General features: G+C 39.5%; 1 protein-coding gene across 3 annotated transcripts in view; it reads right to left on the minus strand.

Moving 5' to 3' along the window:
- The window catches only part of RGS6 (regulator of G protein signaling 6), a 773,101-nt gene that overhangs the window by 98,301 nt on the left and 656,907 nt on the right, over nt 1-17,893 (minus strand). For all 3 annotated transcript variants that reach the window (XM_007472890.3, XM_056810707.1, XM_007472889.3), the window contains exon 13: nt 5,670-5,780. In XM_007472890.3, coding sequence (XP_007472952.1) covers nt 5,670-5,780 — 111 coding nt within the window. The remainder of the gene's footprint in view (nt 1-5,669; nt 5,781-17,893) is intronic.

Raw genomic sequence — 17,893 nt, forward strand, 5'->3', positions numbered from 1 at the left:
TCAGGGGCAAAAATTTCCAATTATAGCTCTACTGTGAGATATAAGTGTAAATCACAAAGAACATCAAAGAAGTGATTCTAAGCGGGATGGGTAGGGGGGAGACTGAAAGCCAGAGCAATCGACTGAGCATGGAGTTCACTGCAAAAGAAAAAGAAACTCCATCAAATCACAGATAACCCATATTTATATTATTTGCCTTCAAAATACCAAGCTGAGAGATGCAGAGGGGAATAATGGAGAGATGGCCTTGAAGTGAGGAAGAAGAGGATTTGAATCTCATTCCTAACACCTATTAGTTGTATGACGCTGGGCATAGATTAGCCCACCAGCACCCCCAGGCAAAATGGTTTTCTTCCTCAGTGAAAGCACACCTTCGGAATACAATGAGGCAAAACAGTGTTGTTCAGTAATTTTTCAGTCATTTTTGACTCTTTATAACCCCATTTGGAGTTTTCTTGGCAAAGATACAGGAATAGTGTGTCATTTCCTTTTCTAGCTTTTTTGACAGAAGGAAACAGAGGCAAACATGATTAAGTGACTTGCCTAGGGTCACACAGCTAGTAAGTCCCTGAGGTCAGATTTGAACTCAGGAAGAATAATGTTCCTGACCCCAGAACTGATGTTCTATTCACTTCAAATCACGTAGTTGCTTCAAATAAATCAACAACTGAATGACTAAGGTGGTCCAAAGCCAGAAAGATGGGTATATGGATCTAGAACTTTCTTTTTTTAAATAACTCGTACCTTCCATTTTAGAATCAATACCATGTATTAATTCCAAGGCAGAAGAGCAGTAAGGGATAGGCAATGGGGGTAAAGTGACTTGTCCAGGGTCACGTAGCTAGGAAGTGTCTGAGGTAATATTTGAATCTAGGACCTCCTGTCTCTAGGCCTGAATCTCAATCTATTGAGCCACCCAGCTGCCCCCTAAAACTTTTTTCTTTCCTTCCTCCCTCCCTCCCTGCCTCCCTGTCTTTTTCTTTCTTTGTTTCTTTGTTTCTTTCTTTGTTTCTTTGTTTCTTTCTCTCTTTGTTTCTTTCTCTCTTCCTTTCTTTCTCTCTTCCTTTCTTTCTCCCTTCTTTCCTTCCTTCCTTCCTTCCTTCCTTCCTTCCTTCCTTCCTTCCTTCCTTCCTTCCTTCCTTCCTTCCTTCCTTCCTTCCTTCCTTTCTCTCTCTCTCTCTCTTCCTCTTGCTCTCTTTCTCTCTCTCTCTCTCTCTCTTTCTTTCTTTCTCTCTCTCTTTCTTTCTTTCTTTCTTTCTTTCTTTCTTTCTTTCTTTCTTTCTTTCTTTCTTTCTTTCTTTCTTTCTTTCTTTCTTTCTTTCTTTCTTGCTTTCTTTCTTTCTTTCTTTCTTTCTTTCTTTCTTTCTTTCTTTCTTTCTTTCTTTCTTTCTTTCTTTCTTTCTTTCTTTCTTTCTTTCTTTCTTTCTTTCTTTCCCCTTACTTTCAGTCAATTGTATGACAGAAGAGTGGCAAGGGCTATGCAATCAGAGTTAAATGACTTGCCCAGGGTTACAGAGCTAGGAAATGTCTGAGTATGGATTTGAACCCAGATCCTCTCAACTCTAGACCTGGTGCCCCTTTCATTCTCTTTCTATATCCCTTAGCAATTTTATTCATTCTTGCCACTTCATCTACTTTCTCTGTGTAGGTGATTTGTACAGCTATTTCCAGCTCTGACTTTTCTTTTGATTTCCAGACAGCACTGCCAACTGTAATAAGTTATCGCTATCTGAATTCGCTATACTGAATACCAGTACATTGAACAAGATATGTAAAACCATCTTTATTTTTCCCCTTATTCCTTATCCTCCTCCTGATTTTACTGTTTTTCTTAGTGGTATATTCATCTTGGTGTTTATCTTCAATTTTCCCTCTCCCTCTCCTCTCATTTCTATTCAGCTATCAATTCTTGTTGATTCAATCTGTCTAGCACCTTTTAAGTTCTCTTCCCCTCACTAATAGCTAATATGACTTCCTTGAAATGAATCATACCAGACTAACCTCATTTCATTTATCTTTGGGGTTAGACCAACTAGACTGGTAAATCAGGGGAACCTGCTAGACAAAATCTCTCCTGTCTGTCTTTATAGTTAAGATAGAAAAGAGGGAGGCCAGATGACAGCGTACTTTGGTAGATTCAGAACTTGCTGAATAACCAAGGCGAAGGAGTAGTCATTAATCGGTTGATGGCAACTAGGAGTGAGGTTTTTAGAGGAGTGCCCTAGGGATCTGGCCTTGGCCATGTGCTATTCAATATTTTAAAAAAATTATTTCCATGAACCTATATAAAGCACACTTGTCAAATCTGCAAATGACCCAAAGCTGGAAGTTGTAGTTAATATGATGGATTCTAGATGGAGTCTGGAGAAAAAAGATCTTGACTCCTAGTAAGATTAAACTGAATTGGAACAATGGCAGAATTCTATACCTGCATTCAAAACATCAATCTGACAAATATAAAGGAGACGTTAGTCAAGAGCGCCCATGGGAAGGGAAAAAATTAAGTTTTTAGTGGCTTGAGTCAACTATGACAAGGCAGCCCAAAAAAGCTAAATCCATCCAGCTACATTGAGACTGACATGGTGCCCAGACCAATGAAGATGATATTTTTGTTCTAGCTTGTTCTCCTTGGACCACATCTGTTAGGGCAGTTTAGTTCATTATAAGAGGATGATCCATACAAGATGGGGGGATCCTATTTAAATAGAAATTCGTCTGAAAAAGGTTAGGGTTGTAATATGAATTAACCATGTTATATGTCCACCAAAAAGTCAATGCATTCTTGGGATGCATTGAGAGAGGCACAGTTTCTAGGATTGAGGAGGTGATTGATCCCATGTGCTCTCTCCTGTTGAAACTATATATCTAGAATAGTTTCTTGGCTTAGACCCACAGTTTAGGAAAAATAGTGATAAACTGGAGAATCTCCAGAGGAAGGCAAGCAATAGAGAACCTCTGTATCCTAGAATGAATATTCCTAATCTACAACAGCAATAATTTGTTAAGACTCTGCTCTGTGTACTGGGGATGCAACAGCAAAAAATGCAAAAGCCTCTCTGTGTAAATATGTTTCTCTAGTTCTATGTCTGCATGTCTTTCTGGGTTTTCTGTATTGTCCCCAAAAGACCCTCTATCTATTAGACAACCAGAAGGCACAGTGGCCAATACCAATTTCTTTCCTAAAGAAATGCTTTAACTACAAAGACCATTTCTGCCAATGAGCAAAAGGAACAATTTCCCAGACTGGTCTCTGGTTTGAAAGACTCAGAGGAAAAGGAGGGCTCTTTACCAATCTTGAGTTATAAGTAATGATAAGCTATGACTAAAATGCTTCTTTAAGAGGCAGCAGCTAGGTGGCTCAGTGTTAGAGAGCTAGACCTAGAGATGGGAGGTGCTAGGTTCAGATCTGGCCTCAGATACTTCCTAGCTATTATGACCCTGGTCAAGTCATATAACATCAGTTGCCTAGCCCTTACTGCTCTTCTGCCTTGGAACCAATACATAGTATAGATTCTAAGACAAAAGGTATGAGTTTAAAAATAAATAAAAGGCTTCTCTAAACACTGAAGGAAAATTGTGAAAAAGAGAAATAATTCCTTAAAAAGAAAAAAAACTCAGTTACTCTCTCTCAGAGAAAGTGTAATTGTGGCATCCACCAGTCTGGAAGGACCAGGAAGGTGAGCTGATTTCCTTGTTCCTTGTGTCAATCCTGGTCCTTCTTAATATCCCAAGTGCCAGCTGATTTTTATGAATGATATAACAGAGCAGGGAGCATGACTATGACCCCTCCATCATGGCTGCTGTTTTTATGGTTCATGGAGCATGGTCTTTGTCACTGTGGCTCAGGACAGATTTGGGGTGGTATTTGATGAACATGGGCGCTGTTTCAATGCAGAAGGATAGCTTTTCACTATACAAGGAGAGAGAGAGAGAAAGCACTAAATGTATGTTCCCATGAAGAGAGCAATTCCCCAATTGACATCTCTTGTGAGATTCTACTTGGTGGCATTGTGGATGAGCCCAAGTTTACATTAGAGCAATAATGTGGTTGGGTACTGTAGTATGAGTGCCTCAGGCAGGATACCAGTTATGTAGTAGAAGAGGACCAGGGCCCTACAAAGGTCTCCTGAACTCAGGAACCCCAAATTAAGAAGGTTACAAGATCTAGACATTTGGGAGGAAATAAGACTATGGGTTATTCTAGTTTAGCTAAACCGAGGCTCGTCTCTTCTTTGACTTTCAAAAACCAAAGAAAAGTTAGAAATAGGCACCATGGAAAGTTATTTTGTCAGCTCTTGTTCCCATGTATCTTTTCAAGCCTCAGAGGATACTTGGTAGTAGCTTGGGTGTGGTGGGGTTGGGGCAGAAATATGAAGAGAGAAAGCAAAAACTTGGGATGCAGAGAGCTTTCAATACTGTGTGGCCAGGATTTCCTGTCTGGGCTCTGAACAAGTCCCAGATCTTTCTGAGACTCCAAAGTCCTTCTTTGTACCCCAGGACTAACAGCACTGATCTCCTGCAGTGGGCTAGTGCTTCTGGGAACAAGAACCTGAAAACTATGTCATAGCACAGTGGATCTGGGGTCAGGAAGTATTGTTGTTCAGCCATTTTCCAGTCATGTTCAACCCTTTATGATCCCTTTAGGGGTTTTCTTGGCAAAGTGACTAGAGTGCTTTGTCATTTCCCTCTCCAGCTCATTTTATAGATGAAGAAAACTGGAGGCAAACAGAATTAATTTATCCAGGGTAACACAGTGCCCAAGGCCAGATTTGAACTGAGGAAAACAAGTCTTCCTGACTCCAGGTCCAATATTGTATCTGTCCACTGTACCACCTAGCTACTCTTGAATCAGTAAGACCTGAGTTCAAATCCTGCCTCAGATACTTTCTAAGCTATGTGATCCTGGTCAAATTACTTAACCTCTCTGCCTGCCTCAGTTTCCTCACCAAAGAGGGAGATTGAACTCTGCTTTTAAGGACCTTTCAAACTTTAAATCTATTTTAAAGTTTTTTATTTATTTATTTTGATCTATTAGTATTATAAATGAACACTAAGTACTATCAGACCAATCCTTGAAGACAGGGACAGTTTTTTTTTTTGCCTCTGTATTCCCAGTGTTTAGCATAGTACCTGGCACATAGTAGGAGCTTAATAAATGCTTTATTAATTGATTGACTGACCCTTAAGAATGTAGTTCAAACCCTTCCTAAAACGAATTCTCTATATAATATCTGACTGAATCAAGCCAATTGGGTAATCACCCAGTCTCTATCTCTCTCCCTTCTCTCCAAGGTTATTTCTTGGATTCAACAAGGATTTAGTAAATGTCTCCTAGGTGTAAGGCACTTTTAGGGGTTTACACATTCTAGGTTTAAGGTAGGTGTATGACATAAAAGCAGATTGTAAGATGCCTTGCTGGGAAAAAAAAGGGGATACCCTGCTAAAATCCAGATCTACCAGTCTAGCAACCTCATCAAAAAGGAAATGAACTCAATCTGACATGTTTTGTTCTTATCCAGTTCTTCAATGGCCCTCTTTAGCCCAGAGACAATGGAAAGCTGCCTTGAAGAGCATTATTTGAATTCGTGGAATTCTCACTCCCCCTCCCTTTTGAAAAAGATGAATCTAATCCTATTTATCATTGTGATAAATAATAATCATTATTATACCTCATCTCTATGTCCCATAAAGTGATGTCATCACTGATCCACGGATTGGAAGGTTCGGCTGGAGTTATCAAAGGATCGTATTCCACATACTGTTCCGTGTAAGCAATTAAGCTGCATCAGGGAGACGGGAAGGGGAGAGAGAGAGAACAGCCAAAGTCACCAGTCGCCATAGCAATGTCATGTCAGGGTCACAATCTTATACTTCAAATGGTCAGGGCACTCACCTCACTAGATGCTGGGAATGAGAAACAATTAGTGGGAGATTCCATCTCCTTCCCCAAGCAGTAAGGGCAGGGGGAGGGCATAGCACAGTACAGGGAATCTGAGAGAGACTTCAAGTTTTAGAAGACAAATGACTCATTATCACTTCATATCTCCATAGTTAGAAGAACTAGAGGGAGTCTAGCATCAGATGTAAATAATGATCTCCAACATCGTGGAACACATCCTCTCTAAGACATATATATCTATTAGAAATGGAGGATGCTGGTGCCTTTTAAAAGAAAGCATTATGGAAGGAGTGAGCTATCAGAGTGGACCAGCCTGGAGTTGGGAGGACCTGGGTTCGAAGCTGACCTCAGATACTTCCTAGCTGTGTTGACCCTCAGCAAATCCCTTAACCCAAATTGCCACATTCATACCACACTTCTGCCTGAGAATCAATATTGATTCTAAGACAGAAAGTAAAGCATTTTTTTTAATCCTCAGCTTCTCTCTTGGAATCAATACTAAGTATTGGTTCCAAAGCAGGTGAGCAGGAAGAGTTAGACAGTTGGGGTTAAGTGACTTGCCTAGGGTCATGCAGCTAGGAAGGTTGAGCCAGGACCTCCCATCTTTAGGTCTCACTCTCAATCTCTTGAGTCACCTAGGTGCCCCAATAAAGATTGTTGTTGTCATTTTAAAGAAAGATTCATGGGTCTCTTGATTGAACTATTCATTGGCCTGTTTCAATTTGTCCACAATGCCATGTGCTTGCTTACTTGATCACCTAAAATTAAAATTATTGCTATATGATGGAGTTGACTAAGAAGAGAAAGCAAATGTATTTTTTTCCAGAAAAAGCTTTCTAAAAATGTTTGCATAGCATACACTTTTAAATTTAATCTGTATTATTAATATTTTCTCCATGATTTTTTGGTTACACAATCTACAAAACAATAAATTGTTTTGATTTGTAGAGTTTTCTGACATTCGAGGTATTGATGCCTACACTGAAAATTTAACAATCACCTCTCTTCTTAAGTTGGTTCTAACATACCCCGTGTATCTATAAGGAAGCACCACCTGCTTTGGAGGCACCTGTCCCATTATGGATGGAGTTAGGATGGCTACACAAATTTTGGCTCAATTGAATCTTCCAAGCCTATTAGGAATATCTCCATCTAAAATCTCATTTCACATTGCTGATTAAACAAGCATAAATAAAAAAGCCTCACTTTAGTCAAGTTCAGAATAAACAACTTAGAAATCCCCTCAACCTCTCTTCATTTAACCTACAAGTTAAAAAAAAAAGTCTTAAGGAGCTACCGATGATGAAGGGATAACAGTAGGGTCCTGCTAACCATTAGTGAGAGTTCCTTACTCTAATAGTGAGAACTCAAAATGAAACTTATCCCGGAGTAGAATGGATTGGTTGGCACAGTGCAGATTTCAATTTAAAGGACCTGATGTCCAAACACAGCTCTGCCATTTGCACTTATTGACTTTGGACAAGTCATTTGACCTCTTCTGGCAGTAGTTGCCTGATCAATAAAATGAAGGGGTTGGACTAGATAATCATTAAGGCTCTAAGTTGCCTTCCAATTTTTAATGACCATAATGGTCAAATGTAACAGGGAAGAAAGAGAGCGACTTCACAACAGGCATTTATATAAGACTTTAGTGTTTGCAAAATGCTTTATAAATGTTATCTCATTTTTATTGGGCAGCTAGGTTGGATCAGTGGATCAAATGCCAGACCCAGAGATGGGAATAAATGCTTGTTCCTTTAACTTGCCTCCTCCTTCTCCAGAACAAGCCCAACTGAGGTTAGGTGAGGAGTCACTCAAGGTATAGGTATCTCAGCATCCTTTGTTTATCAGATCTTTTGAATACTGTCAATTCAAAGGTAGTTGGCTTAGCTGAGGGTGAGGAAATTCTGGACTGGATTCTGGACTCCTCTTCTTTCCCAGCTCTCATTCATCTTTTCAAGCAAAAGTTTACTTCTTAACTTTCCCCTTCTGATCTAGCAATTATTGAAATTGTTCAAAGAAAGCAGCCAGGTAGCACAGTGGATACAGCCAGGTATGACATCGGGAGGACCTGGGTTAAAATATGACCTCAGACACTTCCTAGTTGTGTGACCCTGGGCAGGTCACTTAACCACAATTGCCTAGCCCTAATGCTACTGCCTTGGAATTGATGCTTAGTGTTGGTTCTATGACATAAGGTAAGGATTTGAGAGAGAGAGAGAGGGAAAAAAGAAAAATGGTTGAGACAATCCTGAGAATGAGCTGTATAGTAGTTATTACTGAACATTGTGTATATATACAAGGCACTCTATGATGTAGGAGGCTAAGGGACAGAACACATTCCTTGTTTCTTTGCCACTTTATTCTTTGGTCTTGATTTCTAAATGTAGAATTAATTCCCATAAGGATTTAATGTCCCATAGCTGCTACACTGTCATAAAAATAATCATTGCTGACTTTTATGTAGTCATTTGAAAGATTTTTTTATTCATTAACAATAACTCAATCAATGAGCATTTATTAAGCACTTATTATATTCCAGGAATTGTGCTAGGCATTGGGGATCCACATAAAAACAATAAAACAATCCCTGTTCTCAAGGAGCTTGCATCATAATGGAAGAGAAAATAAGGGCATATATAAATATACACAGAATAAATATCAAGATGATAAATACAACTAAATACTAGGTAATTTAACACATAGTATTTAGGGAGAGTGCGCACTACTAGCTGAAGTTCTATTATCTCATGGATACTTGGGAAGCTGCTCTGAGATGCTGCAGTTTGGAAATATTAAGAGCTTGGACCACATAGGCAACTACCTTGGGTACAACATAGGTAGTGGGAGCTAGGAATACAAGGGAGACTTTGAATTCTTTTAACAAGTGCCATAGTTTTAATGTCACAAATTTACCTCTTCTTCCCCATCATGTAGATATTTAATTTTGTGGTTGTTCAGTCATTCAAGCTACTCTGACCCTTTGTGACTCCATGGACTCTTCTATCCTCTACTATCTCTCAAATTCTTTCTGACTTTATGGTCATTGTTTCCATGACACTATCTATCCATCCCATCCTCTGTCATCTCCTTCTCATTTTGCCTTCAATCTTTCCCAACATCAGCATCTTTTCCAACACATTCTGCCTTCTCATTTTTGGGACCAAAGTATTTAAGCTCCAGCTTCAGTATTTGACCTTCCAGTGAACAGTCTGAATTAATTTCTTTAAGTATTGACTGATTTGATCTCCTTGCTGTCCAAGGGACTCTCAAAAATCTTCTCTGGTCCCACAATTTGAAAGCATCAATTCTGAAGCACTCAGCTTTCCTCATAGTTAGCCCAGATCACACAGCAAGTAAGTGTCTGAAGTCTGATCAGAAGTCAGGAAGATGATGCATCTTCCTGACTCCAGACCTGGTCCTCTATCCACAGTGCCACTTAGCAGCCCAGGTATTTATTTGGTAATAGGAATTAAAGTGGAGGCTCTAAGATCATCTCATAGAATAGTAAACAAGAGGCACACATTTAAAATGCTAGGGGTGATGGAGAGGGTAGGATTTGGAGGCTTTGCCTAAGGGGCCCCAAATGTCCCCTCCCAGCTCTGGGTAGCTGAAAGGAAAAAGGAAGTGCTAATCAAAATTGGGTTTAGGAGCTTCAGTTAGCTTCCTTCATCAGTGCTTTCTCCATCTGTGTGAAAGTCTAACAATCACTTGAAAAGAAAGCTTTTTCTTTATTCTTTTAAACCAAGCCACAATGCTTTGTTATTTTGAGAAGAAATAGAAAGTGTTAAAAGGGGCTTCTAAAGAGAGACTCAAGTGGTGGGTTTGGATCAAGGGAGTGCTAGGGATAAGAGGTGGAAGGATTTTCTGTTTAAAACAATGCAGAAGATGGAGATGGGCTGTTCCTCAAGGTGGAGAAAGTGATGTGTGAAGACTCAAAGGTATGTGGAGGTATGTGATTGTGACTAGCATCCTTCAGCATTCTAATTGACAGGATGGTGTTTATAAGATCCTGTATCAACTTTTGGTTTATTAAACTTTTTACATGTTTACATAACTACCTTTGGGGAAAGGAGGGAGGTCAGACAGTCATCTTAGGAACAGAGATGGATGGTTTTGTTAATGAGAACAGTAGGTAAGGGAAAATTAGGGGCTGGCTCAGGAGGAAGGGATCACAAGCATTAGAAGGTTCACCATGGAGGACTAAAAATTGTATTTCCCATTAGGGGATGAAGGGCATGGAGGCAACTCTTTGCCAGTCAAGTCAAAGAATAATCTTAAAATGTCAAAAAGTAACTAAGGAAATGAGATGTAAAGTTGTGGAGGCAGCTGACACGAAAGGTCTCAAATTATGTAGCAAGTCAGAGAAATGGTGCATTGCTTTAGCCATCTTAAAAGAAATAATAGAATGTGCTAAGAAGAACTGGTGTGGAGAAAATGGCTGGATTAAGAGGTGAGCCTGGATCAAAAGACTGCATTTGATAGGACAAGGAAGGATTTTCTGTGTAAAACCATGTGAAATGTGGGATACCATCTAAGCTAGAGAGCTATAGCCTATGAGGTGTGAATGTGACTAGCATTTCTAGGGTGAATGGCTGCATTGAGAGAGAGAGAGAGAGAGAGAGAGAGAGAGAGAGAGAGAGAGAGAGAGAGAGAGAGAGAAAGAGAGAGAGAGAGAGACAGACAGACAGACAGACAGACAGACAGACAGAGACAGAGACAGATGGAGAGACAGACTGAAACAGAGAGACAGAGGGAGAGAGAGAAACAAAGAAGGAGAGAGACAGAGATAGAGACAGAAACAGAGACAGACATCCAGCGAGAGACAGAGAAACAAAAGCAGAGGCAGAGAAGACAGATAGAGACTTCCAGAGAGAGACAGAGACGGAGACAACCAGAGATAGAGACTTTCAGAGAGACAGACCGAAACAGAGACAGAGAGATGGAGGGGGTCACAAGGAGAGGGAAATGAGAATGCCCATGAAACTCTTAGCTATGTGTATTGTCAAAAGAAAAAATGCCAGTCGTAAAATTAATATAATTGATAAAGATCAGTAGGGAATATAAAATGGAAATACATTAGAAAAGGTTCTGGAAGTCAGAGGATCTGGATTCAAATCCTGATTTTGTCACTTACTATCCATGTGAACTTAGGCAAGTCATATTTAACCTTTCTGGGTGAGAAGTTTTCTCCTCTGTAAAATAAGGGTTGTTGAATTAGATGATCTCTAATTTCTTCCAGGGTGGGTCGGTACCACTGTAGATAGAGTACTGGGCCTATAGTCAGGAAGATTCATCTTCCTTAGTTCAAATTTGGCTTGAACATATACTTGTTGCATGACTCCAGGCTAGTCACTTAACCCTGTCTGCCTCAGTTTCTTCATCTGTAGAATGAGGTATAAAAGGAAATGGCAAACTACTTCAGTATCTTTGCCAAGAACACCCAAGATGGAGTCATCAGGGGTCAGACATGACTGAAATGACTCAACAACAAGGTTTCTTCTGGCTCTAAATCTATATATGAATTTATGTGTTATTACTGCTTGTAGCTTATCTCAACAATGTTAAGATAATGCTTACAGTAGGGGGAAAGAGAATTGTTTTCAAAGCTGCTTTTTAATTTTTACATAGAATTGCTTAAATCCAAAGTCAACAAGAATGAATGTGGAATAATTGAAATGGGGCAGAAAAAATAAGAGCATAAAAGATCAAATGTCAGGACAAAAAAATTGAAGGAAATTCTGGTACCAAGCAGAGTTAGGAAGAGAGGCTGGTGAGAAGGTAAGACAAAACTACAACTAGGAAATAAGAAGAACACCCGCTGGAAATCTTCCTATTGATCGACAATATAGGTGGGAGTTGTTATTATGGTCAAGTTGAAGAATGAAAGGAATAACAGAAATTTAAAACTGAAAGGACCTTAAAAGTTATTGCATGCAACTCTGAGAAAAGCTAGAAAAGGTGCCTGAGGTTTTGTATTTTCTGCCTTCAACTGTTCCAGATTCCTTACCATGCTTAACAAGAAAGATTCAACATTTGGAAAGATGGTGATGGACATGAAAGCTCTGTATATGTGTTTGGGGGATGAAGAGGGGAGCATGAAAATGATCAGGGTAAGAAAAGATGGAATTTAATTGTCTGAGCCTGGAAAAGTATATATGATAAGGTATAGGGACATTGAAAGTATGGTGGTGGTGGGGAACATCCACTTATTAAGTACCTACTATGTGCTAGACCCTATGCTAAGTGCTTTAGAAATATTTTCTCCTTTGATCCTCATAACAATCCTGGGAGGTGTGGACTGTTATTATCCCCATTTTATAGTTAAGGAAACTGAGGCAGATGGAGATTAAGTAACTTGCTCAGGGTCACATAGTTAGTGAATATAGGAAGCCAGATTTAAACTTGGGTGCTTCTGACTCCAAGCTAGCACATGGTATCCACTGTACTATCTCGTTGCCCAAGTAAAAATGATAGAAAAGTCACAAATATTAGTATTTTAGAAAGAATATATAACAGATATATCACATACATAATATACATTATATTTAATGTGATTATATTGTTGTTCTGTCATTTTCAGTCATATCTGACTCTTTATGACCCCATTTGTGGTTTTCTTGGCAAAGATTCTGGAGTGATTTGCCATTTCCTTCTCCAGCTCATTTTTAAAGATGATGAAACAGTGGCAAACAGGATTAAATGACTTGCCCAGGGTCACATAGTTACTAATATGTCTGAGACCAAATTTGAACTCAGCGAGATGAGTCTTGCTAATTCCAGGCTTAGTACTCTATCCACTGTGCCACCTAGATACTATAGTAAATAATATAACTCATGTACAATATAATTAATGTAATTTAATTCATATATACTTATAATTTATATTATATATGATATATACACATACATAAAACATATATATATATATATATAAATAAACTTTTCAAAGTTTCATGAAGTCAAAGTCATTTATAGAAAATAATGTGGGATGGTAGAAAGTGTTCCACTGTTAGTGGCAGTGAGCATTCTTGGGGTGCTTGGGGCGGATAACAGTGGTGCTCTGGAATTGTGGGACCTGCTGGCGGGGTTTGAAGGTCAGCTGGGTTTTGTAGTTCTGCCATATGCAATTAGGAGTGGCAATGATGGTCTCAATATAGAAAGTGATGGTGGGGAAGGGGATGTAGATGGTAGAACTGTATTTGGAATCAGTAAACGTGGATTGGAATCTTGGCTCTGTTGCTGCCTGTTTGACTCTGGCCAGATCCCTTTCCTTTCTGGATCTCAGTTTTCTCATCTATATAATTAAGAAATGGGACTAGGTGCTCCCTAAGGTCTTTTCTAGTGATAGATATGAAAGAGAAAGTCTCATTAAAGGGCAGTTAAGAAGGAAAATTGGAAACCAAGGAAATGGGAGAAGTCTTTTGACCCAAAGATTTTTTTTTTAATCTGACAGCTTCTGAAATGTTGATGCATAAAGCAAAATGAAATCTGAGTAAAATGGAAAATGGTCAAAACACTGGTGATGTGGAGAGGAAAGAAAGCAAGAGAACTTGGCATTCCTGTTTCGTTCATTTTGATTATAAAATTACTTGACATTTGGTTATGTACGGTAGCACTCTGTTGGCTACAAGGCCCTAAAGCAGTGAAGCATTCCTTATCTTGTTACCTCAGAGAAATCTATTCAATAAAAATACTCATGAGGATAAGGAAGATAGCATGTGAGTGATGGGAGCTCTCTGGGAAAATGGGGCTGTTACAAGTCCAAGGCATTGTGGCCCTCCTTGCTATATTGATTTTGGTCCCAGTTTTAATTGCAATTGACCTGGACATAACATTACCTTTAGTCTTTTCTTAATTACTTAAGAAGGTTTGAGAGAAAGAAGGGAAGACCTGATTGCATCCTGAGTCATGGAAAAGGAAAGTTGTAATAACCTCATTTTTCACTTTATTTGATTGTTGGTGTTTTTTGTACTAGAAGTTATCATTAGTCATTAAGATGACACATTTCTATCATGAGAGCAGGTTTTTAATAGACCCTCAGGGTCCTTAGTCCCATGCTGTCTTATCTCATTTCATTAATTACATTTCATGACTGCTGTGGGTCAGGAGTCAGAGGAAGAAGCAGCAGCAATCCCAGAGATGTGTTAGTGAGATGAGGTTGAAAAGAAACCAATTGCACACTTGGCAGTAAAACTTAAATAGTCCCTAATGATATGAATAGGGATAAGGGGAGTTGAGCAGTCAGTACAAAAAGCAAACATTTCCATTAGAGCAGAGGGGTGTGTGATGATTTTTAGAAGGACTTGGGGGGGTGTGTGTGTGGGCAGATAGGTGACTCAGTGATTTGAGAGCCAACCTTAGAGACCTGACGTCCTAAGTTCAAATCTGGTCTCAGATACTTCCTAACTGTGTGACCCTGGGAACCCTCATTCCCTATCCCTTACTGCTCTTCTGTCTTGGAACCAATACACAATATTAATTCTATGTTGGTAGGTAAGAGTTTTTTTTTTTAAGGAGGATTTGGTGAACAACATGGAAATTTTTTTCATGATAATACATTTATACCCCAGATCAAATTCCCTCCCTCTCTCTCTTTTCCTCCCTCTCTTTCTTCCTCCCTTCCTCCATCCCTTTCTCCCTTCCTCCCTCCTTTCTTCCCTCCCTTCCTCCCTTCCTTCCTTCCTTCCTTCCTTCCTTCCTTCCTTCCTTCCTTCCTTCCTTCCTTCCTTCCTTCCTTCCTTCCTTCCTTCCTTCCTTCCTTCCTTCCTTTCTTCCTTCCTTCCTTCCTTCTTCCTTCCTTCCTTCCTCCCTCCCTCTCTCCCTTCCTTCCTTCCTTCCTTCCTTCCTTCCTTCCTTCCTTCCTTCCTTCCTTCCTTCCTTCCTTCCTTCCTTCCTTCCTTCCTTCCTTCCTTCCTTCCTTCTCTCTCTACCTATCATCTATCTTTCTATCTATCTATCTATCTATCTATCTATCTATCTATCTATCTATCTAATATTTTCTATACTTATTGTCCTGTGGAGTATTATACAGATAAAGTAAAAACTTTTTGTAAATGAATAAGCCCTAAGTCCTAGGATCTAAGCTTTGGCTTGAAAACAAACATCTTTGGGACAACTCCAGTGGGCAGCCAAGATGATATATACTTTACCTTATTCTCACACAGTTTTTATTTATTCTGCTACATCTCTATGTAATGAAAATTTTTAAAAAGTCCATATGGCTTAGAGACTGGGCATATTTGTATTATGACTTCCATTTAAATATTGCTTTTAGTTTTTTATGGATCAGTGTTATTTCTAGGAATTAGGGAAAATAATTCTGTCTGTGTTAATGGTTCAGTTCTGTTAGTATCTCATTCATTTCTTTTTTGGATGGAGTATAGCTAGAAACAGTTCTATGTCATGTTTCTATATCTTTCTCTAATTTCTGGTAGCAATGACCTGATCCTAATTAATTATTATAAATTTCATCATATCTCTAAAAACAAAACCAAAAATAAAAAACTCATTATTCTACCATTTGACAGTACTAGTTATTAGCCTTGTCCAACTAACATATTGTTAGGTGAGTATATGTGTGTGTGTGTGTATTATCATCATTATTATTGGTACATGTGTACACACATATATGCATCCATGTCCTGGACCATTATTTCTAACCACAGTAATATCTGTAGGATAGCTAGGTGGTTTGATGGATAGAGAGCTGGACTTGGAATCAGGAAGACCTAAGTTCAAATCTGGCCTCAAGCACTTACTAATTGTATGACCTTGGTGATATAACTGAATATCATACCTGATTGTTTTCTTGTCTATAAATAGGGGATGATAATAGCACTTATCCTCCATGGTTGTTATGAGCTATTTGTAAAGTACTCTAAAAACCTTAAAGTGCTGTATAAATGGTAGTTGTTATTACTATTATTTAAGAAGGTAGGGAGATATGCAAGACTTTATTTTACTTATCAATTTTTACATGTCAAAACATTTTTATTATTCATTTTTGTAATAGAGTAATCTTTTAAAACCAAAACCCCAAATCATATACCCATATAAAGAAGTGATGGATCAAATGTTTTCATCTGGATTTCTACTCCCATATTACTTTTTTCTACATATGGATAGCATTGTTTCTCATAAGTCCCTCAGCACTGTTCTGGATCATCTATGTAAGACTTTTTAGAAAGGTTTCCATGAAAAAAGCTAAAATAAAATTAAAGAATTCATTCTGAAATGGAAAATTTCTTCATGTGGTACCCCCTTGTCCACAATGATGCCACCTAAAAGAGATTGACAACGAAGGAAAAGATAAGCATTGCCACTAAATCCAGTTTAGGATTATTTTATTTTCTAGAAGTTCTTAAGGGGATCTTGAATAGATTTCAGAGGGTAGATAAATTTAGGTGGGAAAACATCATCTTTCAATTACTTTCTAAATGAAATTTAACATTTCTTTTAATGATGCATATAGGCAACAGAGTATTATTCTGAAAAGCGCCCATAGGTTTCGCCAGGCTGCCCAAAGGAGCCATGCATTCATAACACAAGCTAGACTAAGAACTGCTGGTTTAGAGAGGACTTTTCAGAATCCAAGGTGGGCACGGTTAGGAAAGAGGAGGGGGCAGCTGAGTGGATTAGTGGATTGAGAGCCAGGCTCAGAAATGGGAGGTTCTAGGGTCAAATCTAGCCTCAGACACTTCCTAGCTGTGTGACCCTGGGCAAGTGACTTCACCTCCACTGCCTACCTCTTAATGTTCTTCTGCTTTGGAATCGTTACATAGCCTTGATTCTAAGGCACAAGGTAAGGGTTCAAAAAAAAAAAAAAGATTAGTGAAGAGGGCAAGGGCATTACCACTGAAAGGCGCTACCTCCTCATTCCCCAGCCTCTGATTATTTGCTTCTTCCAGACCAGACCAATCTCCTCCACCCCATCTATCTGGTTCTTGCAGATTTCCCCAAGAAGCTCCTTTATCTCAGCTGCAAAGGCCCTCTGCGCCTCTATAAAGCTGTCCCCAAGGCCCATCCTCTCAGTTCCTATGGAACTATGTGAATAACAATGCCTCTGTCTCCTGGGGATGAGGTCCTTTGCTTGATGGCTTTAGTTTAATTAACACTTATCACCTGGAGCAGACCCAGGGAAACCAGATCCAGTGTGTGTGTGTGTGTGTGCTTACCTGAGAGGAGCTCTGCTTACACCTCAGGTGAGCAGTAACACCCAAACACAGATGCCAGAAAGCTCCCCATTAGCATGGCGAGCAATATTCTTCTCCCTCTCCTCACCACCCCCAACCCCTTTCCATAGACACTGACAAATGGCGCGCCTGGGCTGCTTTATCTCTTGCTAACACTCCTTTTCCTTTGCCCTTTCTCCCTGGGAGTTTCCTTATGGCTCTCATGAAAAACCTTTGTGTCACTTTGAAAAGTTGCCAGTTGTCACCACATCACATAAAATCTGGCTTTCACTGGGAGGGGACCCCTGAGAGCTCTGTGCTGTGAAGTGAGAAGTAGTCAGTTGGAATAATCCCTTCAATTTGAGCAGTCTCTCAAGCATAATTAGACCATACCAGGTGAGGGCTTCTCTCTGACAGAAATATAAATAAACAAACAGTAGGACTGTGCCAGTCTTCTCTCCTTCTCCCTGCCAACCCCTTTCTCACCCTGCTACCTTTTTTTCCCCCAAAGGAAGAAATAGCATCATTGGTACTGTAATACACACTTGCATGCTGCTCTGGAGAAGTCCTTTTCCGAATGACTGGGGTAAGAAGTGCTCACCCCAAACGAAAAAGAGAAGAAATTAGATCATGTTTTTTTCACTAGGAGCCTGAGCAGAATATGACTGAGCTTCCCCATAACAATGAGTTCCAGAGATGGGGCAGAACGCAGGGGACAGGGAGGCTCAGAGATGGAATTCGAGAAGGGAACTCAGAGACCCTCAAGTTGAACCCCCTCATTTTACAGATGAGGAAACCAAGGTCCAGAGAGCTCGAGTGA

Source organism: Monodelphis domestica, chromosome 1 (assembly GCF_027887165.1).
Source record: "Monodelphis domestica isolate mMonDom1 chromosome 1, mMonDom1.pri, whole genome shotgun sequence".
Classification (NCBI taxonomy): domain Eukaryota; kingdom Metazoa; phylum Chordata; class Mammalia; order Didelphimorphia; family Didelphidae; genus Monodelphis; species Monodelphis domestica.